At 42.5% G+C, this 26195-nt stretch overlaps 1 protein-coding gene across 2 annotated transcripts in view; it reads right to left on the bottom strand.

The window, feature by feature from the left end:
• Positions 1 to 26195, bottom strand: part of LOC121097589 (vascular endothelial growth factor receptor kdr-like) — a 141486-nt gene that overhangs the window by 25241 nt on the left and 90050 nt on the right. Inside the window, exons 12-24 of one of the 2 annotated variants that reach the window (XM_040614716.1) lie at positions 25847 to 25955; positions 18481 to 18774; positions 16209 to 16355; positions 14416 to 14541; positions 14198 to 14304; positions 12833 to 12968; positions 11408 to 11512; positions 8885 to 9001; positions 5488 to 5576; positions 4058 to 4223; positions 3408 to 3505; positions 2327 to 2449; positions 2107 to 2218 (exon numbers count right to left, since the gene is read on the bottom strand). In XM_040614716.1, coding sequence (XP_040470650.1) covers positions 2107 to 2218; positions 2327 to 2449; positions 3408 to 3505; positions 4058 to 4223; positions 5488 to 5576; positions 8885 to 9001; positions 11408 to 11512; positions 12833 to 12968; positions 14198 to 14304; positions 14416 to 14541; positions 16209 to 16355; positions 18481 to 18774; positions 25847 to 25955 — 1729 coding nt within the window. The remainder of the gene's footprint in view (positions 1 to 2106; positions 2219 to 2326; positions 2450 to 3407; positions 3506 to 4057; positions 4224 to 5487; positions 5577 to 8884; positions 9002 to 11407; positions 11513 to 12832; positions 12969 to 14197; positions 14305 to 14415; positions 14542 to 16208; positions 16356 to 18480; positions 18775 to 25846; positions 25956 to 26195) is intronic. The other variant, XM_040614717.1, reaches the window with a different exon arrangement.

Raw genomic sequence — 26195 nt, 5'->3', positions numbered from 1 at the left:
CTGAAAGGACCCATGTCCAGACTAAACTGTGCATTTTACTAATCAGTGTTTTTTCCTTTTTTAAAGAGGGTGCTAAGTCTGTGGGACCCAGTAAAAAGCAGCAGTTGTAAATGGGAGCCAAAACATACCCTGTAGCAACGACAAATAACTTCCATCCCTTGGCTCTCAATGATCTGTAAAACTTTTATATAAGAGAATTCAATCAGTGACACAAATCCTTAATTAAATATTTATCGTGTGAGCTGTAGATGTGAGTAGTGCCAAACCACAGACATGCCTGGATGATCTGTATGAAAAACCCTCTTAGAGAAAATGACTGCTTTTGAATCTGTGCCACGGATTGAAGAAAGTAGTTTGTGATCTACGTCATAACGAGGGCAGAGGCTGCTCTACAGATGGCAGCCCTTGCAGTAATTCAGTAGATTCCTCTGAATTCAGAAGAGGACAGTCTATTGTTCCAAGTAAGCACCTTCATTAAGAAAAGAGGCTATCTAAAATTAAAAAAAATCAGGTACATTATTTTTTAAAATAGTTAAAAATAGAGATGAATTTCAGTGACTATATTTTAAATTTTATTAATCTTCAGTATTAGAGGCCAAATGACCTGAAGTTCACATCTGTTAAACTCTGTCAGGACCTTTGGGAATGATATAAACACTTTGCCATCTGCAGTGGTCCTGGCCATTCATCAGTATTCAGTTCATTTGGTTCCTTGGAGATGCCCAGTGGAGACACTGTCCCCTCTGAGTGCGTCTCTGCATGCTAATGCGAATACATCTGCTTGACTAATCTATTAGAACTGGGGCATTGCGGGTCTTTCTGTGGCATTTCAAAACACATGCAGCAGGTGAGGCTGTTACAGAGCTATGAAAGTATTACACCAAAATAACAAAACCCTAAATAAATAAGACTGAACTCTGGAGAAAGCAATAACTGCCATTTGTTTTAACCATCTGAGTGTGAACTTTCTGTTTTGTGTGCTGATATGAACAAGAGAAATCAGGCTGTGACCTTTGCAGCCAGCCCTAAACAAAGATTAGGGTAGAAGCAGCTCCAGACTTTGCATCCAGATCTGGACTTGGCATCTTCAGCCTGATTGTTAATTTCAACTGATCCACGAACCAAAGATAGTAGGAGATTACAGAGTTTACTTTAAAATTCAGCAGCTTAAGTTGACAATGGTTCTTGTACTCTTTTGTCTGCAAATGCTGATTAAAAACCCAGAGCTGACATTCCTAAATTCCCTCAGGAAAACAAAACTTGCGACTCTGCAAGGAGAATTTGAGGCGGCAAAGTCTAACTGTCTGTAAGACTGCTTGTCTATATTTCAGGGGTTTATCTGCTGGACAGTAACCAGATCTCAGTGAGGCTGAGGTTTCTAGCAGCACCGTAAGATGAAATCTATAGTACTTAAGGAAAACCATTACTAGTCTTTCAAAAATGTTGTGGCTTGCAAATGATATGGCCAGAAGAGTAAGCATTCTACCTGTTTGCTGCTGAAATTACTTACACAGCCTAGCACTGGTTCTCCTATCAACGTGGTGGCAGCTGCTGCCAAGACATTTTCCTTACTTAGAAAATCTTACTTAGATTTTGTGGGGAAGATAACCAAGCTGGGGTAAAATGTCATGTGGGCAAGTTCCCTGGTGTTCCATGGGCTGCCACTAGCAACATCAGACCACTGTGTCAACAGCAGTGAAATCCTCTGTGACCTTTGAGCTCTGTGGTTTCCTGAAGCAGACTGCTGAGCGGAAAATATGGTTTGACAAGGAAACTTCTTTATTGCTCTCAAAGAAATATTTCACTGACGAGCAGCAGAGGCTTGCATTATCTCTGTGCTCTGTTGGTTTTGGTTATTACAAATGTTAGGCCCATGGTTCTGGATTTTATTTTGTTCCCCCTCTTCAATGTTCAGTGTTTTCATGTATTTTGCCAGGTTGAGTTCTCTTTGACTTCACTCCAGTGACTATTTTATACCTGATCTGCACTGTGCACTTTTACTAACTGAAACAGAAAGATGGCACCATGTTATCACTTTTTGTTAAAAGATTTTCTTAGCAATAGAGCCATAAATTAGGGGAAAAAAGGCTTGTAAACCATTCTTACCTAGGGAAAATATTTCCCATAGCAGCACTCCGAAAGACCATACGTCACTCTGTGTTGTGTAAATTTTGTCGAAAATAGCTTCTGGAGCCATCCATTTGAGTGGAAGTCTTGCCTAAGAATGCAAAAGACACAAGATGTTGACAGAACTGTTGTTACTGACTTGCCGAAGCCCTAGGGGAATAAAAACTGGAGATCAGCATTTCAAGTTTCTTCCACTTACATCTCCTTTCCGTACATAGTCAGGGTCTTTATAAATATCCCTGGCTAGTCCAAAGTCACAGATCTTAACCACGTTGTTCTCTGAAAGAAGGATGTTCCTTGCTGCCAAATCCCGATGAATGCACTGTGAAGGAATGAGGAGAAGCAAGATTATAGGGTTCGCCTGGACAACAAGCCCCTGCTAGAGCTGAAATCATGAGACCTTTGGAAATGGAAAGATCAATGAACTTCTGTTTAGAGCAGGTTAGAAAGGGAAACTGTGTGTGGGAATCTGCCACAAATGTACTGTCATATGCAAAAGAGAAAATAGCTCAGGGAACAAGCCAAGTATTACAGTTTTCTGATTTTTCTATGTGAAATAACGTTCACAGTTATGTTGAAATGAAGGGAGTGCCATTTTCCAGGCAATTTTTCCTGGGAAATTTGGGAGACATCAAAAATCAGCAGCTGTTACAATTGCAAATGCAGTCGAGTGTGTGTGTGAGATGGGAGTAACAGTGCTCATGGTTTCTGTGTGTGCTACCATGGTAGCTGTGTGGTAAGTGCAAGCTCTGTTCTGGGCATACTCTGGCATGTGTATTACATTCAATTTACTTGAAAAGTGGACGTTCCACAGGCTACAAACATACATTTTTTTTTAATCCAAAAGAGGTGCTAACTTTGCTGATAGTCTTCAACCTTGCTGACAAGCCAAATAAATAGCTGGATACTCCCTCTTTATTTTTCAGTAGTACTTTTGTTGACTGTACCAGAAGGATCTTTCTCTATGAGAAGTCTTTTCTACATTTAGTTATGAGACAGTTCTGTGAATTGTCTTAGAATTGGACTGTATTCACTCCTTCTATCTAAACTATCATCTTACAGATGCCAGTCCTTGTAGCCAATAACATGATGGATGATATTTCTTCACAACTCCTTCAGTGCTACTTATTGCTTAACCACCAGAGCTAATGGAGCTCTGACACTTTAATATAAGAGCACAAAGCAGATTACTCAGGCTCAAAAGTGTATTTGGATTTCTTCATATCAGATACTCGTGATTCTGTGAAAGAAATTCAGCCCTGAGGTTTTAATGAGCTCACTTTTCGGGAGGCGAGAAACTCCATGCCTTTTGCCACTTGGAAGCTATAGCAAATCAGATCCTCCAAAGTCAGGGGCCGCTTGTACAGGTCCTCAGCATCTAGGAGAGATCAGAGACATGGCAAAACACTAGAGCAGCAGCTCCAAACTTTTTTGGCACTGGTGCCACTTGCACAGTGATGATCCCAGGCCTGCATCTGAGTTTTGTTACATGAGTTCTCTACTAGGATTACATCTTTGGTTTAGGAACCATTGACCTAGAAGCAGAAGATGAGGTGATTAAAGAAGTTCCATCCAACGTTAATCATGTCAGTTAGCTATGGGGAAAACAACATCTGGGGAGAAAAGTGAGGGAAACTATTTATAGTGAGCGAGTGACAAGACTGGGAACAGACTGGCCCCACAAATCTCCAGGTAAAATATTGCTATTACTCCTCTTCTACAACAGGAGCAGCTTTTATATGCATATGTTATTACAAATCTCTTTTTGTGTAAAATTGGAGTGAGGCACAGGCAAGAGAAAGAATTTGCAATTTCAAGAGCAAGTCAAGCTATGTAAGGGCTTGTAAAGTATGTGACAGCGTGTGTGGCATTAGCCAAGTAACAGAAATCTTTACAATAAAAGATCTGGGATTAGGTAGGTTTCTTTTACCTTCTTCATCATCTTCTGAATCACTGTAACTCTTATCTTCAATAAATCCTGAGCTGGCAGAGCTTCCTGTGCTGGCTACACTCTCAAGACGCCTCTTGATGAGTTCGGTCAAATCACTGTTGGACTCATCCAGACTTTTCTCTGCTTGGTCAGAGTTTTCCTGGGACTAGAAATGGAATAAAACTGATTTTTAGCTTTGGATGATGCAATTCCTGGGGATTCAAAATACGTAACAAGTATCATATGGAGAAAGTGTCCTCTGAAGATGAGCTGAAAACATGTTGGAACATGATGTTCCCTGAGTAGTGGAACTAATGAAGCCTGTTTTCCTACTTATTAATACAGAACCTTCCATTTTACTGATAAGAAAATTCCACCATAAAAGTTAGCTGGAAGCTGGCTGGGTGAGACTGAGAGATGAGCAGAGATACTGTAATTCTGTACCTCTTGCTTTCCTAGGAAACCATGGTAAAATCACTGTTCAAGGTATGTGCAGTCTCCCTGTCCTGGGCAGTGAGACATAACCAGTCCTTGCAATTCACGGAAACAAGGGTGAGAAAAGAAACGCTGAGTGACTGTACCAGGAAAATCTCCTTCTCTTACACAAAGTACCTTATTTACTTTTGTGTCAGTACACAATAGTACTACTAGTAGTAGTAGCAGTAGTGGTAGTAGTAGTAATAATAATGATAACAAAAATACACCCCACCCCACCCCGAATTATCTGGGGAAGTTAGATCAGAGAGCCCTTTCAATGCTGTATTTTCACAATGAGGGATAGTTCTGCCCTCTCCTCATCGCTTCTTCTGGCCTCCTGTGTCTTCCCCCATATGCTAGCCCAGTCTGTGCTAGCACAAATGTTTGTGTGGATGCAGACAACTGTTTGGAAACCAAACCCATTTGGTTAGGTTTAATGCAGACCGTGCTCATGATCCAGTTCGCTGCATACAGCACAGACTTTTAGGTTGGCAGAGGGGAAAGGAAGATGGGGTTGAGCAGATGACGGAAGGGTGGGCTGCTTTTGGTAGCTGGGGAGGGTGGGCCTAGAAACAAAAGTCCCCAAACTGGGTTTGTATTTTGCGAGGGTTCACCTTCTCCCAGTTCAATTAATACCATTTTTTTACTACTGCTTTGTTGCCCCCCTTGAGCTGCGTAGTATATCGCAAGTAATTCCCTCTCTCAAACGCTCTTGAGCACTTGGGTATCTGCAACTAATTCTTTAGTAGGTGGTAGAAAAGAAGAGGTTGAGAGTGAGATCCTGCAGGGGAAAAAGTTTCCGTTTCTTGCTCATACAAATTGAAATGCGGTGAGAAAATACAGTGCCTATATAAATACCAAACTGTCTCAGTGCCAATGCAGAAAAAAATCCAACTTGTGGTCAGTGGCTAATTCTCCACCTTGCAACTATGAGAAGCCTGTCATTTTTTTACCTTGTATGCAATGAAATCTCCTCGTTTTCCTCTTAGATAGTTGGACAAATTTCCATATTTGCAATATTCTACTATGACCATTAAAGGACCTAAAAAGACAGTGAAAGTCAAATGAGTTTTGAAGCACTGCAAAGCACTTAATACTAACTTATCTTCACAAATCCTCTTCAAAATAAATAAATGCTGTCATTCCTCTTACACAGATAAGGAAATTGGGAAACAGAGAAGTGACACTCCAGAAGCACACAATCAGTAGTGGATATGGAGAGAAGGGAATACTGATTCTTAGTTTTCCCCATTAGATGGCAAAGGTATTTATTCCTTATTTATAAACAAAGGAAAATCGAGAATGATAAATAAGGATATAAAATCCGATATGCTGTTGAGGTTATTTTACTCTATAATAGATCAATAGCATGGAACAGTCTTCATTTTTCTTTGCTGCCTTCAGAACTGGTTTTTTTTTAGGTGGAGCTGACGCCACCAGAGGTCGTAAAAGTATGGAACCATAGACAGATCTAAATCAAAAGTTTCAGAAATACTTAGTGTGAAGTTTTTGAAAGCCTGGAAAGTCCTATCAATTTCTTCCTTTCTTATTTCTGTGCAAACTACTGTAGAGTTCAGTGCAGTAATAGCATAATACAATTATGCATATTTTTAAGATCTGCTTGAAAATGCTTTTATGTTTCAGCGTGAGCTATTAGGAAAATGAAAAGCTACATCCTCTTTACCTTTAGTGTAATCACTGCTTTTTGTAACCATCAAAAGTAAGATAAAGTGAAATCACGGGACTAGAATGCATATAAACATGTATTATTAGCAATCCTAAGCAACCAGACTTTCATGTCCAGAAACCTTTCTCTGTCTAGAAGGTGCATATTTGAGACTTAGGAGTCTGAACTTCAAAGGAAAAGTGCTGAAAGCTGCACTTGGCTGTTTGGGGAGGAGGCAGCTCTAAGCAGCGCTTCTACCTGGTGTATCAGAAGCGGGGACACAGACTTGTCCTGCAGTCTGTCCCCAGGGTGCACTCTGATGCGTACAGTATTGACTGACAATTGGCCCATTAAAAGGGAGATGGTGAATTCTAGCAATAATAACCAACAGCTTGATAATAACAACATTGCATATTTCTGCCAGGCTCTTTATTTGTACAAGCCCTACAGTACTGCTAGATTGACCTTTGGGCTGTTCAGGACTTCCAGTCCCTGTTGACTGCAGCTGTACCATGTTCAGCACCTGAGAACACTGTGCCAGTGATGGCAAAAACACAACCGGCCCCAGATCAGAGCTGTAAGTGGTGCGCCGAGCACACAACATTGCTCTTGGGCTTAAAGGCAGCAGTGCTGGGACCGGCAGTGAGCAAGAGAGCTCTGGGGTCCATTGTTCTGAAGAACCTCCAGTGAAATGTCCCTCATGGATGCCCTGAGGAAATGCAGGTTGCAGTACAGCTTTAAAGCTCCAGTTAGTGATTTATTCACAGTTTTGAAATGCTTCCTAGACATGGCCTCTCCGTATTTCATTTTCTTATTGTAAAGCATATACTATGCATTAGTTCTAACTGTTTAAACATCAGACACTCAGTCAAGGTGTAAAATTTGTTGTTTGTTATATTGTTAAAATAATATATGTGCATATTTAATATCAGTCTTCATCAGGAGTACTGTTTCATGGTTACATAAAACCTAACAAGGAAGGAGAAAGCACTGTGTACTGGAATGGCATTTTAATAACAACTTTTATCCTGGTGTCTGTCTTGAGAGCTCAAGGCTATTTTTCTTTAGTCTGCAGTTGCATTGCTCAAAGGTAAACAAACTGGCGCCTGCCCAGAGGCTCCTCAGTGCCCTGCAAAGCCATGCTGCACCGCTCTGCTCAGGCCACTGCTCCCCGGAGTCATCAGTGGGTTTCCTAGGTGGCTAGAATGTAAGAGGGCTACCTCTTCACCCAGGAGGGCAATCAGGATGAAGGAGGCTGGAGAACAGGAAACTGAGGGACTCCCAAGAGAAAAATTTCCTCAGAAACTGGACACTCACAGTATTTGATCAGTTACTGAGATGTGTCTTAGTATGCAGCTGGAACTCTGTGGCTGAATTAGTGCTTTGGTTAAAGACTATTGACATCTTAGCAATGCTGCTGTTTTAAGCACCTGTTTGTATTAAGCACCTTTACTGACTTGACAGGAGAGGAGAATCACCAGCGTTCACAATGTTACTTCCCCTGTGCTCACAGCACCAAGCAAAGGCTACTCACTTACACATCTGAATCTTAAAACCCTCCAGCTAAAACTGGTCATCCTGCCATGCAAGCTTTTGGGGTCTGCAGTGCTACAACAATTCCTGCAAGTTCCCCGTTCACGGCTCCCAGATTATAGCAGTATCTGTGGCTGCTGGTTGCAGACTGCTCCTTGAGGAACTGGGACTATCTTGCTGGAGGGAAGATTTCTTTCCTGGCATCCTACCAAATCTACCTCACTGAAGTTTTCTTTTTTCCCCTATGACTGGACAACTACATGTTACTTGGGAAAACAATAGCTTTGAAGTCTCAGATGACAACAGATGTGTGCACGATCTCTCTTGCTTTTTCCCCTTGTTTAATTTTACTTTGGTGTTTTTGTCCTCAGCTTTCCTAAATCTGTCCTTTGGGGATTGTTTTAAAGGTTCACTGTAAGCATTAAGGAGACATCTTCGAGAGTTGTTACCCTGAAGTTAAAGCACAGTATAGGAAGAGACAAGGATGCTTTGTATGGCAGTAAGGGAAGGGATGTTTTAGTGACAAAGGTCTAAGATTTATGGAGTCCTTTGTTTAAGTCTGCACTTTGCAGCAGATTCTTTGTGTGACGTACAGGCAGTAGTGTCAGCTCCTTGAAGGTCCATGCTGTTGCTCCGTTCAGTTTGGAGTGCCTCAGGCTTCCTGTGTGCTACCCAAAAAATGCCTGCACTTGCCCAGCAAGAGTGAGGTGCTGGGGAAAGAAGGAGGCCTCAAGAAGCTAAGTGCTCAGCATGGTGCATTATTCTGATAAGGCAGGGAAGAAAAGGGAGGTGCACCTTTGAAATGATCAGTAGTGCCTCTGTGGAGGAATTGGGCACCTAATTGCAGTTAAGGATCCTGCCTCCCTTCAGTCCATAATCCCTTTTCTAAACAAGCTGACAAAGGCTAGAGAAAAAGAAAATAGAGAAGTGACACTACTGCCTGGGAGAAGACGTTCAGAAACTGTTGACAAGATGTGGCCATATTCTGCAGTAGCCTCTCTCTGTGAGGCTCTCCTGTGACCAGAGAGGTAGAAATATTTGTGCTTGCATTAACTGCACATGCATGAGACTTGGGCTCCGCCACAGATACATCCAAGCACATTGTATCTGAAAAGTGTTTCTTTGCTCGTTATTTACTGAGGACTTCTCACCTCCAGCTTTGGTGCAGGCTCCCAGCAGGTTGACCACATTCAGATGATGTCCTATATGGATGAGGATCTTCAGTTCAGACATTAAAGCCTTGCATTCATTAGTAGTTGCACATTCTGCTTAAGATAAACAGGAAAAGAATCATCTTTACACAACAGGATATTTTTAACAAGACACAGCAAGATCCTGTTTATACTTGGAAACAAAACCAACCCAGGTTACTTGCAGTATCTTTGCTTTTCAGACTCTTAAACAGATAATAATTCATCTGTTTCATTGTCTGTTGACCTTTATGAAGTGGGATAGCACTTTATCTTTTGGGTGACTCTTCCTTTCTCTAGCATGGGTTATGGAGGGTTACTGTCCTGCAGCAGAACCCTCCCCCCAAATCAGATACCAGAGAGCCATTGCAAGGAATGAATTTTGCAAGCTTGGCAAAGGAACAACCAACCACTCCAAGCAACAACAGCACACACAAGAGTGTGTTCCTCCATCTAGAATGATGATGTGCAGTTTAGTAGTACTTCTTTACTATACCTCAGAATATATTTTTTCACAACTCTCCACTGCAGGCGATGGAGGAATCCAACACATCTGTAGGTTGGGTCCCAAAATGTACCGGAGAAGGTACAGCATTACTAAATATTAGCCCTGTGAGATCTCATTGACCCAAGAAATACATTTCCCACCAAAGCAAAAGGGGCCATATTTGTGTGTGAACCATGAACTTGACACTTGCTGAAGCAGCGGCTAGCCAGTTATACTGTAGTTTCATTCTCTTTTGCTGCCAAAGCTAAGGAAGGCACTCTCAGACCATAACAATGTTCAGATGCTGGCATGTTTCTTCTGCCTTCTTTCCAAAACTTTCATGATGTATTTTAACAAAAGAGACTGTGTCCTGTTTCCCCTCTTTCCTTTTGCATCATGTAAGATTTAAATATAAATAAATGGTTATGAAACAGATCGTTTGGTTTGACAAATGTAACCTCTTTATCTGTTTGTAGACTTCTCTATAAACAAATCTTTCACCAAATTGTGTTATAAAGAAGGAGTTGTTACAAGTCCAAGATTTCTTCAGTCAACAGTGTTTGCAGACGGGTGTGTACATGAGTGGTATTACTCCTGATTTAGGCAAGCATGAGCTGGAACACATGCCTGGCAAAATCTAAACAGAACAGCCTCAGAAGTGTTTCAGATAATCTTGCACACTAAGTTTTAGACTTGAACCCAGAACTGATACCAGCCTGCTTCATGGAAATGACAGATAATGCTAGAATTACAGAAATGCAGACATCTCCAGAGCCTTTTTTTGTTTGTTTGTTTGTTTTTTCCTGAATGGATTGACTCACACTAGAGAATCTGCTTTATTCAGGAAAGTGATGAATTATGGGCACATTAGTTGGGGAGGGACAGGTTAGAGCAGGAGGCTGTTGCCTCCACTGAGGGAGGAGGGTGTAAAATGATGGAGGAACTGTCAAATAGTTGGCTGAATATGTGCAGGCAAGGTAGAGCTGACATGAGGATCAGTTGGAAAGCACAGCGTGGAAGTGAATGAAAACCCAGAGCTATCCAGGGTAGTAAGTTTTGGATGGAGAAGGGAGCATGTCTGGATCAGGGGCTCCTAGGATATTTCAGGGATCTGGAGACGGGCATGGAACAGAAGAAACAACAGCAAGAGAGATGATCTGAAGAGATACTGACTAATGCAGAGAAGGGAGACCAGATTTGGAGGAGGTCCAGACAGGTGATAAACTGATGTTCTTGAAATTTCAGAGAGATGGGAAGCAGCAGAGCATCAAGAGAGGTAGCTAGCAACAAAAGCCAAATGCTGTGATAGAAGTTCCTGAATCATGGCATTGCAGAGGTTAATACTGTCATACAGCAGCAATGCAAAGCAATGTGGGCTATGAAAAGCCATCCAGTGAGCATGATTGCACCTTTGCAAAAATCCTAAGTGAACAGTCAAAAACCTCCAACCCAAGTAGTCAATGTACTGGCTGTTGCCTTTGCTCACAAGCTGTCTGCAGAGGCTTTGTATGTAAATATAATAAGAAAGAATAGTCTCCAAGTTCTCCCCTTCCCCACCACTGAATGGTAAAAGCTTTCCTTAATTTCAATAATTGCAAGCAAGTTGTCTCTAATTCACTCCCTTGGCATTGCTTTTTTTTGCAGCCCCTTGAACTGTTCTACATCTGGAAGGGCTGTGATCGAAGGCTTATATCCAATTTCAGACTATCTAATGTAATTACATTCTGTAATCTGTTTCCCTCCTAACCCCACAGACCTGGAAGCTGCTGTTTTCCTCCTCTAGGAATACAAGACTTAATCAGCAGCACAGCATGGAGCCCGCTTGTCATTTCCTACACGTTAACATCCACTGTATAATGACTAATTGCTCCCATATGACAAACCCACTCCCTTCTGAACACAATGAACTTGGGACTTGTTTGGAGCTGCGAACTGGAAACCTCATTGCCCACACGTTCCCTGAGGAGTCTTGTTGAGAATCTCAGAGGGATATGTACCTTTAAGCATTTTTACGGCAACTGTTTTGCAGGTTGAAGATTTATCAATGCCAAAAGCAGACGCCTCCACCACCTTCCCAAAAGCACCATGACCCAGTGTTTTACCTAGAGAAGCAAGAGTCAAGAATGAGCCAAAAGGGGACTTACGACAGTCTGCATCAGACAGGAGGGAAACATGCATTCTCAGCTATGCAAGGAATACAAGACTCCAGTGCTCAGGCACAACGTAGACGTAGACCGATAGTCAATAGAAGCTTGTATCACATATTTGCAGCATAGGGATATAAACAGTGTGATTTATATCCATATGACTTTAATGCAATACAGTATGTGACAGAACAGAGTAGAATAAATAAATCTGCATTCAGCTGAAGGCAGGGCTGAATACATATATATGGCTTAAGGGTAAAAAAATTACGTATAGTTGTCCTGAAGCCCAGGAAAGTCAGAGTTTGACTTAAACATAGACTTGTGGAACCCTGATCTCTCATGAATCACAGTCATGGAGATAGCCAGCAAAGGCACTCAGGCACTCAGAACCCCTTAACCCTTCAGTTATTGACATTTTTATTTGATGTAAAAGCTATACTAAATGGAATTTAAGATGATAATTTTCCCTTTCATTTGAATTTTCATGCCTGTGTGCTCTGAGGGCTCAGACCCACAGTGCAGCAGAGTACGCTAGGCATCATGGTCCGGCTTTTTGGTTCTGCTGGTTTGACCCTATGTCCCACTATCATCTCACTTTTTATTATTTTTGTCTGTTTTCCTCCTTCTTCCATGTTTTCCAGCTAAAGCACCAAGAGCACACACAGATATATTCCCTACACTTATTATTGAACACGGATGTTACTGTTTCTTTATACAAACACAACCTGTTTTTTACTTTTTCTTGCTCCATCATCCAGTGAGCTGAGCTGTTGAATGAAATTTGGTTCATTCTTCCATGATAGCTCTTTACAACTTAAACCCAAGTTCAAGTGATTGATAAGGAATTGATTATTTGATGAATTGATAGATATTGATAGATGTCTTCAAAATAAAATTCACTGAGACTGTCACCTTTCAGATTGTCTTCTCTTTCCCTTTTCCTCTATGGGTATGAAACCATACTTCTGGCAGGGACAGTACCTGGAGATGCCTTTCTTCCCTGTCGAGAGTTTGGCTTCACTTCTCCAAGAAGGAAAAAGAGACGATAGCTATTTTAGAAAGAGACAATGTCTTTGCTTTTCTTACCAAATCCCTTGTTTCACCCCTCGTTAAGGATGATCCTGAATTCTGTGACTCACTGCCAGCTCTCCCCAAGCATGGTAGTACACTGGCACTACCTGGTAGGCTGCTTCTTGGGTTATACAACAGATCTACTGAAACTGAGGAGCATTAGAAATTACCATTCTTTACAGTACTAATACCCAAACCACTCACCCAGCCGCAGTCTGTCTCTTGGGAACTCCCATTTACTGCTGTCATAGGGGAGACGGTCACACTGCTCATCAAGAGGCATTTCCTCTGGATCCATTATAATTGACAGGTATCCTGTTTTAATATCTGTGGCATCAGGCTAAAAACAGGGTGTGGAGAAATTATTCACAATATTTACCCTGCAATTCTAATGGGAAAGAGCTGTCATCTGCAAGACTGAGTGCTGCCTGGGGAGTTCCCTAAATTCCAGACTTAGCTCTGAAATTTATTCTGCACCATGAATGCATCACTTCAGCTTCCTGCCTCTCTTTTTTTTTATATCTGAGAAATAAATGTTTTTGTATGCCTGCCACTCATGGGTGTTGGGAAGAGTCACTGATTAATGTTGGTAAACACTCTGAGGACACAAAATCAATCACTGCCCACTACCTGTATCTGCTAAAGGAAATCAGTGCTTTTCTAGGGGAACTCCATGACCTGCACTTCCCGGGGCCCTATGGAGTGTTTTGGCATTTTCATAGTGTTTTGTTTTGCAGTCTTGATTCTCCATAGTTATTCACTTCATGGCTATTGCTTATTACAATTTAAAATTGATTGAAAGCTGGTCAAAACTGCTATTTCTAATGCTGCTAACTGAGAAATTGTGATTTGGTGGGTCCTGTGAGCAGACTTGCATGGGTGTAAAATGTAATAGGAAATTCACTGTTGTCCACAACTCTTAAATTGAGGCCAAGTATGAAAACATGAATTTAATCACTATATTTGCAGGACGAGGGGAAATTTTACTCAAGTTTTGGGGCTCAGCACTGGGACTGTAGTTTGGTGAGCAGGGAGCTGTGGTTGCCTTTCTGTTTGCTGTTTGTTGTAGGAAAACCAGTCCTAAATTCCTTGGAACTTTACTGAAACCTTGCTTTTTTGAGCCACACAAAGGAGGTGAAAGAATAGTAAGACTTGGAGACAAAATAAGCTGTGTGGTTTGAGCTTATTTCTAGAGCAAACATCCTAGGATCTTTCTTAAAACAGGGCCCCCCTTTTAATACCTATATTGCATAGAAAAATGCTGAAATCAAGCCCTCATTTTAGAGAGGTTTAGGATTTTTTCAGTTTCCTAATCTTGCAAGCCAGTTTGACTCATAAAGAGGGGGGAGCCTGATTTTGTTGTACTATGGAAGCGGGTAGAAATCTCACAAGTGCAAGTGATCTCTTAAGAAGTCAGGGTACTATCACTAGAAAACTTGGACTGAATTTTTATAGGAACATTTTGCATTTTTTCTACCATCTGCCCCAAACATTCAGCCCTAAACTCTGATGCAATGGATGAGCTGGGCCCATTTCCATACCCTCCGTGCGATATGGAAGCATTCTTACTTTTCTCAGTTTCCGAATGAACAGGGTCAGAAGAAGCCAGAAGAGAGTAGCAGCTAGGCCAGTGCAGACCAAAATGATAACTTCAATGTTGGATTTCTCCTCAGAACCTGTAGGTTAAATGTACAACCAAATTTTATATGTAGCCAAAGTCCATGACTGAAGAATAGCTCTCCTCAGTCCAACACAATATATGCATTTTGCCTTAGCTTGGACCTCACCTTGGATTTTAATGAAGGCTGACGTGCTGTCTTGGCCCATGTCGTTGGACGCCTTGCATTCATAGAGCCCTTCATCATCCTTTTTCACTCGCTCAATGACCAGGGTATTATTTTCCATGGAAATTCCTGTTGTAAGGCATTTTGGTTAATGTTATCACAGTAACCTACCTGGCTACAAATACTTTTAGGAGACAGAGAACTGAAAGTCAGCTCCCATCCATGCAGGTTTGGTACACGCTGTTGTTGGGAGGCATTTTAATACGCTGCTCTTCATTGTGGTCTGGCAACAACCTTTCTCTGACTTTTTTTTTTTCTTCAATACCTGTGTTAATTGCTTGGGGATCTTTTAAGCAACAGCAAATGTGGCTATTAATTTATTATGAGCAGACAGCGCCTGAGAAAACTATGGAAGTTGGTGAAGTGATGGGAAGATAAGTTTTCTGTTAGCAATAAGGTACACTGGAAAAAAAGGGAACTCAGTGAAATTATTGGAGAAAGCTGATGTCTCGGAGGCTGTGGGAAGTGATGGGAGTTCTAACATGTGGAACATGCAAATCATGTTATGCACGTCCCTGTAAAAATCACTGCATGGAGCAACCTTGGATTCACAGGCACCACTAGTGGTGGAGTGGGAAGAGAGGTTGCTTAGATGTGACCTATGTGAAGCTTTTCTGCATTTCATTTTCCTGATTAATTTTCCGCAATTAATTTTTCCTCATTTTTGTGGCACAAAACTGAGATCTCCTCTGTTTCACTAAGGAAATGTTGGGGCAGAAATAGGGAAACAGGTCAGGCTTTGAATCCGAAAGGGAAAGACATTGTGAGTTTCTGGGTGTTCTGCCTATGAATCGTATTATTGTTAACAAGAGTACTGCACAGAACTTGCCATGCACTGTGCTGAAATATTTACCCTGAGGTGTTTTTTCCAAATATTTTATTTATGTTTCCATTGGTTGGATGAGTTATATGCTTGTCCCTCTAGAATTATTTATAGAATTTCAGTAGCTATAAAGGGTTTCTCTCAGAACAGTCTGATCTGAATTATGGATGATCCTAGATTTCCTACCTAGTCCAAGATGCAAAATTAAAGTCACAGGACCAGCTACTGACATGGGATTCTGCATGGTTTACAGGAGATGTCAGGATAGAGTGCTGAGAAGGAATTCCAGGCTCAGGAAAGGGAGCCCATGCTCCCTGCCTGTGGTAGCACTGCGCCCGTACTGCTCTGTACCAGCGCTGAGAGCACGTTCTCATTACTGTGTTGTGGGGGATAAAAGAAGGATGTGTGATATGCCATGGCATGCCCTGGACCTGACTGGGAGGTGACTGCCCACTATTTGCTGCAGTATTTTCTGATCTGGCCCCAAGGATATCTGGCACTCCAGGCCTGTGTTTTCAGACACAGCGGATAAGCAGGTACACTCGCTGTCTCAGCTCTGTACACAGCCGCTGTCTCCCCCAAGCAGAGGGACCAGCAGCATGCTGTACCCCGTCGTTTGCTGACGCGGTGCTAATGCTGACTCTGCAGACACCAACACTGCACCTGCGGAAGGCAAGCTGCGTGGGTTGCAACCACTTGGCAGCTTTGACCTCCAAGTCCAAGCTGGAGATTACTGCAGTGGTCTAATATATTTGGGGATTTGTGTGTGTGTTCCCTGGGGTAGCGTCTACCATCCTGGCTCAGCCGTGCTTGCAGTAGCCGTGGAGCTGTAGGTCCTACACGTGAAGCTGCCAGTCTGTCATCCTGCATCACGGACAATACCACCGCGCGCTTGGGAAGCAAGTGCACTCACCTGACGCTGCTGAAATGGGGTAGCCATTCTTCCTCCACGTAATCTGAGGTTCTGGTGTTCCATTGACCTTGCACTCCAGAATGATCTTGCCACTGATGTTAACCTCCAGATCCGTGAGGTTTTGTATCACATACGGTGCTGCCTTTGCTACAGTCACAAAAGAAAACAGTAAACATTAAAATTTCAGAAGGTACCTCCCTCGGCTCTGCCATCTCCTCTCCTTTGGCCTCTCCGGGCTGGAAGTGGTAAAGATTTGGTTGGTGAGTGGTAGCAAAAGTCCCCTAAAAGATTATGGGAGGAGTGGGTGAGTTTATTTGGCTTATTTTCAAAATGACTCAGCTTAGATTTGGGTTCAGCTTGAACCTCCTTGAGTTTCTCAACCGCTGAAGAAAACAGAGGACTGTGAGTAGGTAGAGCAAACACCAAATGAATACAAAAAAAGAAAGAAGGAGGCAAAGAGGAACCAGTTCTAAGGATTTTGTGTCCTCTATCATGAGTGCAGTTACCTACCTCCTTCAAAGCATGTTAACCTCCACTTTCTGTTCATTTTTCAGGAAAGCAATGAATAAAATCACAAAGCATAGCGTAAAAAATGCATAAAACCTGCAATGAGGACAGTAGCTGATGGGTGTCAGTACATTTAAAAGACCTTGTCTGCATAGGGGAAGGAGGGCTGGTTTGGAGGGGCATTTCCATGCATGCTCTCCAGAAGAATTGCATTGCTGACATGTGCCAGGCGAATAACAGACCCCAGTAATTCTAGAAGAATGGGATCAAGGTTCCAGTTCTCCCATGGATGTATTCCCGGTTTAGCTGTGTTTTTCCCATAGCCATCATGTGTAGGTGTCTGTGTAGGTGGAAATTTGACTAAGTGAATAAAAATATCTGCCAGGGGAGAGAAAAGTGAATTGCCTGAATGCAGAGGGAGCCCAGTGCAGATGATGCTGACAGGTGGCTCCGGTGCCGCTGTGGGGACAAGCCAAACCACTAGAACTCTCTAATACCAGGGTGAGATTTTTTCGCATCCTCCGCACTTCAGGAAGAGGCAGGTGCTCATGCCATTTCTTAAAATAAATCACCTCCCACTCAGGTATCAGAGCGGTGCTAGCCACAGCTGTGGCGTGGGCGAGCATTTTCTCCTTGTGTGCGTGCCTGCATGGCTTGGGAAGGGACTGTGCGAGTGGTGTGGGCTGCACGGGGTAGGAGGCTGCATGGGCAGTGTGCTCATTCACTTAAAACAAGGATGAAGCCAGCACTGCACAGCCTGGTTTGTACCTAAGTGACAAGTGCTGGTGGCAGCATAGCTGTCCCTTCAGCATTTCATTAGCCGTTAATGTAAGTGAAGAAGCCAATTTGAAAATCACTGTCTAGTTCAGCTTCTGAACGACTCTGCCTTCTGCACCCCGGCTTGTGCCTCTTTATTTCAGTTCTGCTCCAGTTCTGTGCTTTGGGTATTTGCTCACCATAGGAAGGTAGCTAATAACTTCGCCTGTTCCAGCAGCACTTTTTCTTCTGAGAAGGCTTAGAGCCGATCACTCTTCTTTGCTCTGAAGCAGAAGAAACTTCACTGATTTTCAGTGAGTTTCTGCCAGAAGAAGTGTCCTGGCCTTTATATTTATATAGCCAAAGAAACCAGGCTTCAGGATCTGTAGTGTTATGATTTTTACAAAAATAAAAGAACTGGGGGGTTGGGTATAAGTAAGGAAATACTGTATTACAATGAAGTGCATCCCACTTACCCAGAATAAATGGTACATGTCACTCGATTATACACTTGACCAGTGACATTTGTGATTACATCTGCTGGGTGCAAATCTATTTAGGTATCCGTATCATCCTGGCAGCTGTAAGCGCGTGGAATCTTCTACCAAAGTCACACAGATCTGAGGTGACAGTCCCAAATGATGGAGTTGTGCTGTTAGTAACATGGTGGGTGATGCCTTTTCTCCTCAGTCAGCACCATATCTGCACCCAGCATTGAGTTAGGAAGGTAAAATGCATCTGAAATCACTTTTATGTGTAAGGCAAATATTTTATACAAAACCAGCAGTGGCGGAATGAGTAATACGTATGGCTAGGTGTCAATCCACATAAAGTAATGCAATAAAAAACCCAAAGCAGAGCACACAGTCTGTATTAGGACAGCCCCTAAGAAATGCTGGGCACCTTCTGCTTTGAGAAGTTTCAAAGGGAGCAGCCGATGTGCAGCATTTCTGCTCCTGCAGCAGAATGATAGCACGTCCCACTGCCATTTTCTGTTGGCAGGACCTACCTCTGACGAGGAGCTGAGTGTGCTGTTCTAGCGTGTCGGTGCTGTTGTGCCTGTTCTGGGCTCTGCACTTGTAGAGGCCACTCTGTTCCTTTGTGACGCTAGTGATGACCAGTGTCAGAGAAACGGAGTAGGTGTCAGTTTTCTCGATCACGGAGTCACTGAGAGCCACCTCTGAGGAGGGGTAGTGCCAGGCCAGGTGGCTGTAGATGTACTTGGAGGCCCGGCAGGTCAGCCGGACGTCATTCCCCACAATGGCTGTGACTTGTGGGTCTGTCTGCAACCCAAAAGGCACGTCTAGGGGGAAGAGAAAACATGTTTACGATTAAGTACACTGTGAAGATCTTTGGCTGCCTTGATGCAACTTGATGGTCAAATTTCACAGCCCAGCTATAACGGAACGAGCCAGTTTTAATGAGACCCGCATCTGCATGTGCAAACAGGCATTGGTGCTTGTGGATTAGGGGAATGAATGTACCTCTCGCATCCCAGTGCTGACCTGTGGTAGTCTAGCCCCCAGTATTCTAATCATTACATTGTCAAGTAATGAATTGAAAGTTTATAAATAGAAGTAGTTAATAGACTAAGAGAGTTTAATCAAGAGAGATTTCTATCCAGGTAGACAAATGGGTTCGTGAGCTCTTCTTTTTCTATCTGCAATCAGTGCTTGAAAGTATAATTGCATAAGAATAAAGAAATGTATTCCCATTTCTCAGAAGTAACCCTCCCTTTCTTCACCACTGAACAACCTTCCCAATTCTCTCTTATTTCAACAATGCTAATATTTATTTTCATCACATGTACCTTGGTGGGTATTTACTTGATCACTGAATGGATTAACTGATCTAATGATGTATAAGTCCTTGAGGGCTTTATATTTAGCAGATAAATACTTTGAAGCATAAGTCCAATCTATCCACAAAAGAGTAAGCTGTTTCTTGCCATATTTTCAGTAACTTTTCATTCCAGAAAAAAAAAAAAAAAAACAAACAGTTTTACTGAAGTGGCAAAGTGAATCCATTTGAAGACAAGAAAAAATGGTTCTAAGTACAACACCAGAGTGTGGCCTACAGACACATTCCTATTACTGCATTAGCTGCCAGAGACCTACAATTAAATTGTGTCTGAAAGACATTCTTTTCCCTTTTTATTCTGTTATTTTCAGTGATCTGTCCACCCAGCAGACCTGAATGTAGGTGCATCAATAACTGTAGTGACCTGGAGTTATTCTTCTGTCTGTTAGGTCAGGTTTTTCAAGCAGCTGAGAGTTATGAGGAACCTCTTATAAATTTTACCAGAAGGAGTACGGGTTTGGGAGGACTTGCTCTGGATTACCTTCTGAACACAACCAGTGTTTGCAATAAATCTGACAGATCATTGTTTCAATACCAAGCTGTTAGGAAGATGCTTTCTCAAGCTCGGATGAAATGGATGGTACTTTGAGAAGGACAGAAGTTAAAGGGGAACAAGTATTCATTGCATTTGCAATCTGACAAATTCCATATGGGAGCTGGAATTTGGCTGGGGCTCATACTGCAAACTCTTGCAAAAAAGTTCTGCTGAAGCTATAGTTGAGCATAAATAGTGAGGCTGTTGAAATAACCAATCTGCCTTATAATAAACCATATATTATATAAAATACAAAGCCCTGAAGGAGCTTTCAGATATGATTAAAAGTCTCTGTTCTTCACAAGTCATCTGGAATAGAACCAATAAGCTTTGCTCCACCGTTTTTAAAGGCTGGCACCAGAAATGTTTTACAAAAGATCCAAAAAGAGATGAGACCCCTCAGGCCACAGCTGTGTAAATTATTATTTTTCTTTTCTTTCCTTTTCATGAAATTTCAGTTTACTTTATGCAGTGTTTTGCTAGACTCAGTTGCTATCTTTCTTGCTTAGTGCTAGCTGTATGCTGAAACGGACTTGTTTCATGCATTCATTCTTCACATCTGATGTCCTATGGTTTGAACATGTCAAGATGATGCTTAGCAAAAAGGGGCAAAAGTCTGAGGCCAGCACAGCTTCTCTAAACAGGAAGAATTAAGGTCTAGTGAGACACTGGGATGTGGCATGAGCAGCATCTCTCCTGAATCTGTCAAACCAAGACAGGGAAAATGTGCCCTCTTATCTTGTCTTTCAGTTTCTCTTCTAAGCATTTGCTATTTGTTCCAGCAAGAGTCATAGTACTAGGGTAGATGGGTTTTCATCAGAGTCGTTAGACTCAGTTCTTTATTAAGCTCAATAGTCTGGGAGACCTCCTGAGGTCCCCACCAGCCTGAATTATCCTGTGATCCTTAGTGCTGGCTCTCAGTGAAAGTACAAAGGCATTTCAGGTAAAGTGATGAGGTAGGAATTCGATCCCATTACCTGGGGTAAAAAGAGTGAACCACTGTGAATTTGCAGGGCGGGCCAAGCCTTGGCCTTAAGTGGTTAGGCTGGCAGCCCCGTTTGCCCTTGCTTCTGCCTCTCAGGAAGCCTTTTCTTCCTACAGGAGAATTTCTTCCTACAACTTGCAGCCCTGTTTGCTTTGCAGGGTGAGTTTTCCTGCATGGCCCTGGGAGGAAACTCACCCTGGGAGAAGGCATTGGCCTGTGTATGGCAGTGGCAGCATGGGCTGGTGTGGCCAGAGAACTCTGACATTGTGGTGCAAATTCCCCATGGATTTGATGTGTTAATTTCCAAGCCCTCAATTGAGAAGGATGTTTGATAGTTTTGCATTGCTGCTGGACTTCACTGGTGCAGGGTTTTTCCTACCAGTTTAACATTCTGGGAGCAGAGGGCTGGCTTGTTTTTCTTACAATTTCTTCTACTGACATTTTTTATTTAGCATTTTGAATATTTTTAGCTGGAACCTGTGCTATTCTCTTCCATCTTGTTAGTCTTTCAAGAAGCTCTTTCAGCTCCAATAGAATATTCATTGATTTCATTACAGTGGAAGGAAAAAGAGAGGGAAAAAAAAGTCTCTCTTGCTCTCCTCTCTCTTTTCTCTTCCTACCTGGATTATCTGGGGAGCAACTGCAGCTTTGGGAGCACATTATAAGTCAGTTCATATCTTAGACTACTTTGCTTACACAATCCTGAACCTGAGCAGTGATTAACTTCCTCTCTCTGAACAGATACAGTGTCTTATAAGACTCCTAATAAGTTGGCTAAAAGAATGCACCATGGGGCCTTTTCTCTTTTATCAGCAGTCACCAAACATTTGTCTTTCATATTGTATTACAGTGTGGTAGCCGTGAATTTCACTCTTGACTGTGCGGGATTCCATGGCAAAATAGGGAAATAAGCCATTGGGGGGAGGTAAAAAGTCAGCATAAATCAAAAGAAAGTCTGGCTCCATTTGTATTTACAAGGAATTAATTGTTTTTAATTTCCTGTACTTTGCACAATAATCTGTGTAATTCAAAACTCCTGCTCTTTCCCAGATTCCATCCCTGTGCCTGTCAGGGTCGGGGGGGGGGGGGGGGGGGGGGGGGGGGGGGGGGGGGGGGCGGGGGGGGGGGGGTTGCCATCAGGCATATGCATGTAGGGAGAGTGAGAAAAAGAAAGGGTGAGCCCTACTATCTGAAACAGCACAGAGCTTTTCATAAATCCTGTAAACATGTCAGGAATAAGCAAATTGAGAGTGGCGAGCAGTTGCAGAACAGCCCAGTTCATACATTGTTCTAGTATCTGATAGCAGATTTTTATCTCATGTCTGAAATATAATATTTTCTTTCTGGTAGAAATCTTTAACTCCATTTTTATGAGTTGTTTTTGCAATTGGATAAGCCCTTGAAAAAGGGCTTTTGTTATTATTTGTTATCATAATTCATTTATATTCCAAGAACATTCAGTGGTTTCATATGGGTGGGAACCCATTTTGTTGTATGTGGTATGATCATACAAAGGCTAGAATTTGATTTACTGTGGACCCACGGTAATATATAGTTGCCCTTTCCAAGGTGCAGACCAGAGATTAGAAGGTAAATACTTGCTCATGGCAGAGAATACCTCCAGGAGACATCAGGTCAGCTTTTCACAGCACTAGGAAGGTTGCAGTCTGCCTTGAGTGTACTTTGGTGTGTAACTGGTGCTGGGCAATGACATGAGGCAGTTCTGAGCATCTGATGGCTCGCCCACATTGCTTCTGCCCATAACAAAATAGTCATCTGACTTAAATGGGAACACTGGTGTCAAAACTGCAGTAGGCAAGATAGGCAGCAGACAGATTTTTTCCCCGCAAGAAACAGTAAAAAAAGCTTTACTCAAAACAAAAATACTGTTACAAGAGTTAGGCCAGGGCATGATGGATAACACTGCTACTGCATTGCTAGGGGAGTTTCTGCTGCCGTGGACAGCTTTAGGAGAGCTTCAGTGGGACACCGACAGTCGGTACATCTGCAGAAGGAGCTCGGGGAGGCTTCAGGGCTGTCACTGAATGGTAAGATTTCTCATCATGTTGTACCCCTTATATGGTTTGGTTTCAGTGTGATCTGCAAACCCTGTTGACCCTTCACCAAAATGAATTCTGCTGGCAAAGAAATGATTTAAAAATAGATACCAGTGCTATTTCTAGTGTCCGTGGGAGTTTTTGTGGGGGCTCTGCAGTGGAAGAACAAAACGGCTGTTGCCATTATTCCATTGGGATAAATACATTTTTCTGAAATGAATGTGGTGGTGATGAAAACACCAGACTGAAGTAAGACACATCCCCAGAAAGCAGGTGCAGCCTGGACAACACCTGAAGTTTCCGTGTAACGCTCTGCCATGTCCTAACAAAATTTTCCAACCCTGACCTAGTAGAACAGGTTTTTAAGGGAAGAAGAGAGTTTAACCTCCGCATCATCTTTGAATTTCTTACTAGGGAGAAGTTAATTAAGGCTCAGTTCAGCCAATATGTTTGAAAGCAGCTCAGGATCCACCAGCTTGTTTGATGGTAGGAGACAATGAGAGATTAGGGTTTTAAAATCAACGAATTGCTGAATTAATTGTGGAGTCCCACAACTGGCAGCTGTGGTGCAGAGAACAGGGCGCTGAGAAGTGCTATGAACATCTACTAGACATTGTCCTAAAGGCCCGCACATTGCTTGTGTGCTCTTGGACTCTAACTCAGCCTTTATCTCAGCTTTTAGGTTCGATCTGCATAAAATTAATCAGCCTAGCGATTGTAAAGTGTCCTGCTTAGAGGCTTATGATTTTGGACTTACCCCATTTGGTAGCTCACAAACTGTCCCTGAATGACCCCCCCAACACTGAGACTGGGGCAACTCCTGGTGAGAGTGACCCGGCAGTCACTTAGCCTCCTCCCAGTGCACCCAGTAGAAGACAGGGGTTTTTTTTTTCATCTGTGAGGCAGACCTTCAGCAGCAGCTCTCACAGCAGCCTAGCCACTTGTTAGAGGAATATGCGTTAGTCAGCAGAGGACTACCATGGAAAGAAACTGAGCAGCAGGTCACTCTGCTGCTATTTTACTACTGCAACATGACCTACTTTAGGGTCAGGATGGCCACATTTACAAAGATTTTATTGCTTTCTAATGCATAAACACCACTATTTTTAAACACAGTGCTTACAAAAGTCAGTCATGCTCATTCAGCTTCTGCCTCTTCCCCAGAATGGCACAGACTCACAGGCAAGAATAGATCTGTCTTGCCAAGCCCTTCTCACCACCCAGTCTGTTTTGGTGGAAATGCTTCCACCATAACCAATGTCAGTAATTTTGCCTGATTATTCATTTCCTTCATAATTGAAATTGCATGATTAAAACATTTGTGTCTCAAAACATTGCTAGATTGATCTTAATGTAAAAAATCTGAAATATTAGCTCACTGGGGGGGGGGGGGGGGAACACCTACATAATTTAATTATTAAAATAAAACATAGTTATAAAACATAGTTGTAAAAGGTGCATGCAACTCTTTCAAACTGACCTTATGCTGGTTGCTTATTTGGTGGCTGCAGCACTGCTTTTAGCCACCAAGTATTACAAAGGACTGTGAACAGCTTGGGAACATACGGCTTCAAGTAACCCATCCAAACATAACAGCTGGCAGAATTCAGAGCAGAAACAAACCCACGTAAAGACTTCACACTTGGAAGTGGAGAAGTGTGAAATTAATAGCTGGTCTTCAGCCTGCCTTGGACATCTCAAGGACCTGTTATGTCTGAGCTGTATCTCCCAGAAGTGTAGCTTGCAAGGCTTTTTCCTAAGTAAATAAGCGTTAAGGCTTTGGAAAATAGAGGCTTAAACCCTCTTCTGTCTCCTAAGGCATTGGGGTAGTGCAAAGAAGCTGTAAATAGAGGTGAAATCTTTCCCCCATATGGCACCAGCTTCATCATTGTTGGATCACATTTTTTGCATCAGCACTTCTGTGTAGTAAGATCGGTAACAATGTTTAGTGAGCCCTATTTTGGTTAGCCCGATTTGAAACATGCTGAATTGCTCTAGAGTAATGGAGTTAAACACAGGAGACGAGAGACAGAGGAGTCCAGAGCACTGCCACCAGCTAGCTTCGCCCTCGGAACTTGCTTCATGGGGAAGAAACCAAGTAGTGAGAGTCAGACATTTACCTTCAAGGACACTTCTGTACTCTTTGTTCTAAAAATTGTTATTTTGATGCAAATTCTACCAGCCAACATCCACTCACCCAGAAAGTGAGCGCAGAAACGATTCAGTTTGTTCTGGTTAAGCACTTGAACAAGGCTGTCCCTGGACTCTTCTCTTTTTTTAACCTCCCATCTCTCCTAAAAGCATTATGTAGGTCTTGATCTCACTACTAAAGAATTTCTGTGTTGAAAGGTTAAGCAGATATTTGTTTGGATTTGTGTTCTTTGAAGAAATAGTGTGTCCACCTCCTCCCTCCTTAAAGGGCACTGGAAAGGCTAATTGCTCAGGCAGGGATCCAATGTCACAACTCCCAGTGATATCAGCCCCGGATTAGGTCTGAATATTGGCCTTGCTCACCTTTGCTGTATTTGCTGATTTAATTGGAGACTAACCATTCTCCTGAGTCAGGGAGAGGCTTCAGGCCTTTGGAAGACTACAAAGAACTTAGTTTTTGCTAGAGGTTTCATGAGGACAGCGCTCAAATGTCATGAGTGTTGCTTTAAGACACAGGCAGCTAGACTCAGGGTCTGCAACTGCAGCTTGAAAAGGGCAGAAGGGGCAGCAGGTCTGATGCTGGACATGTCAAACCCAGCTGCACACTGCACAGGACCCAAACTCTCATGTGGTGAAGAGCCTGGGACTGTGATTAGGAGTGCTCTGAAAACACAACATGCAGGGGTTCCTAGAAGTTTTAATGAGCACTCACCAGCCATATAAAACTCTTCAGGTAAGTCAAATCATCAGCATCTAGTTTTTGCGTAGTGTCTCTTGTGTTGTTTACCTGAGACGTAGAATTTAATGCTCCTCTCTTCTTCGCCAACCTTGTTTGAAGCCACACAGTAATAGATTCCTGATGCACTGCTGTTTTCCGTAGTTAGCGTGCTCACAATCTGCCAAGCAAAGAGAGAAAAATTAAAGGCTTTGAGCATAGTGTAGGCTTAGCAGACAGAATAGTGGATAAGTATAAGTATTATGGTAGAAAAACAGTTAACAAAGGAGTTTCGAGTAGAGTGAAGCTCACAGACAGAAAAGTGCTTTATTAGCTGTTTGGTCTCTCATCTTATATCACCTCAGCCCAGTTAATTCTCTTCCCTTCTCATTCCTAAACCTTCCCTTCTTTTCTTCCTGTC

Source organism: Falco naumanni, chromosome 14 (genome assembly GCF_017639655.2).
Source record: "Falco naumanni isolate bFalNau1 chromosome 14, bFalNau1.pat, whole genome shotgun sequence".
Taxonomy (NCBI): Eukaryota; Metazoa; Chordata; class Aves; order Falconiformes; family Falconidae; genus Falco; species Falco naumanni.
The sequence above is the reverse complement of the archived record's forward strand: the minus strand, read 5'-3'. Positions and strand labels throughout refer to the sequence as shown.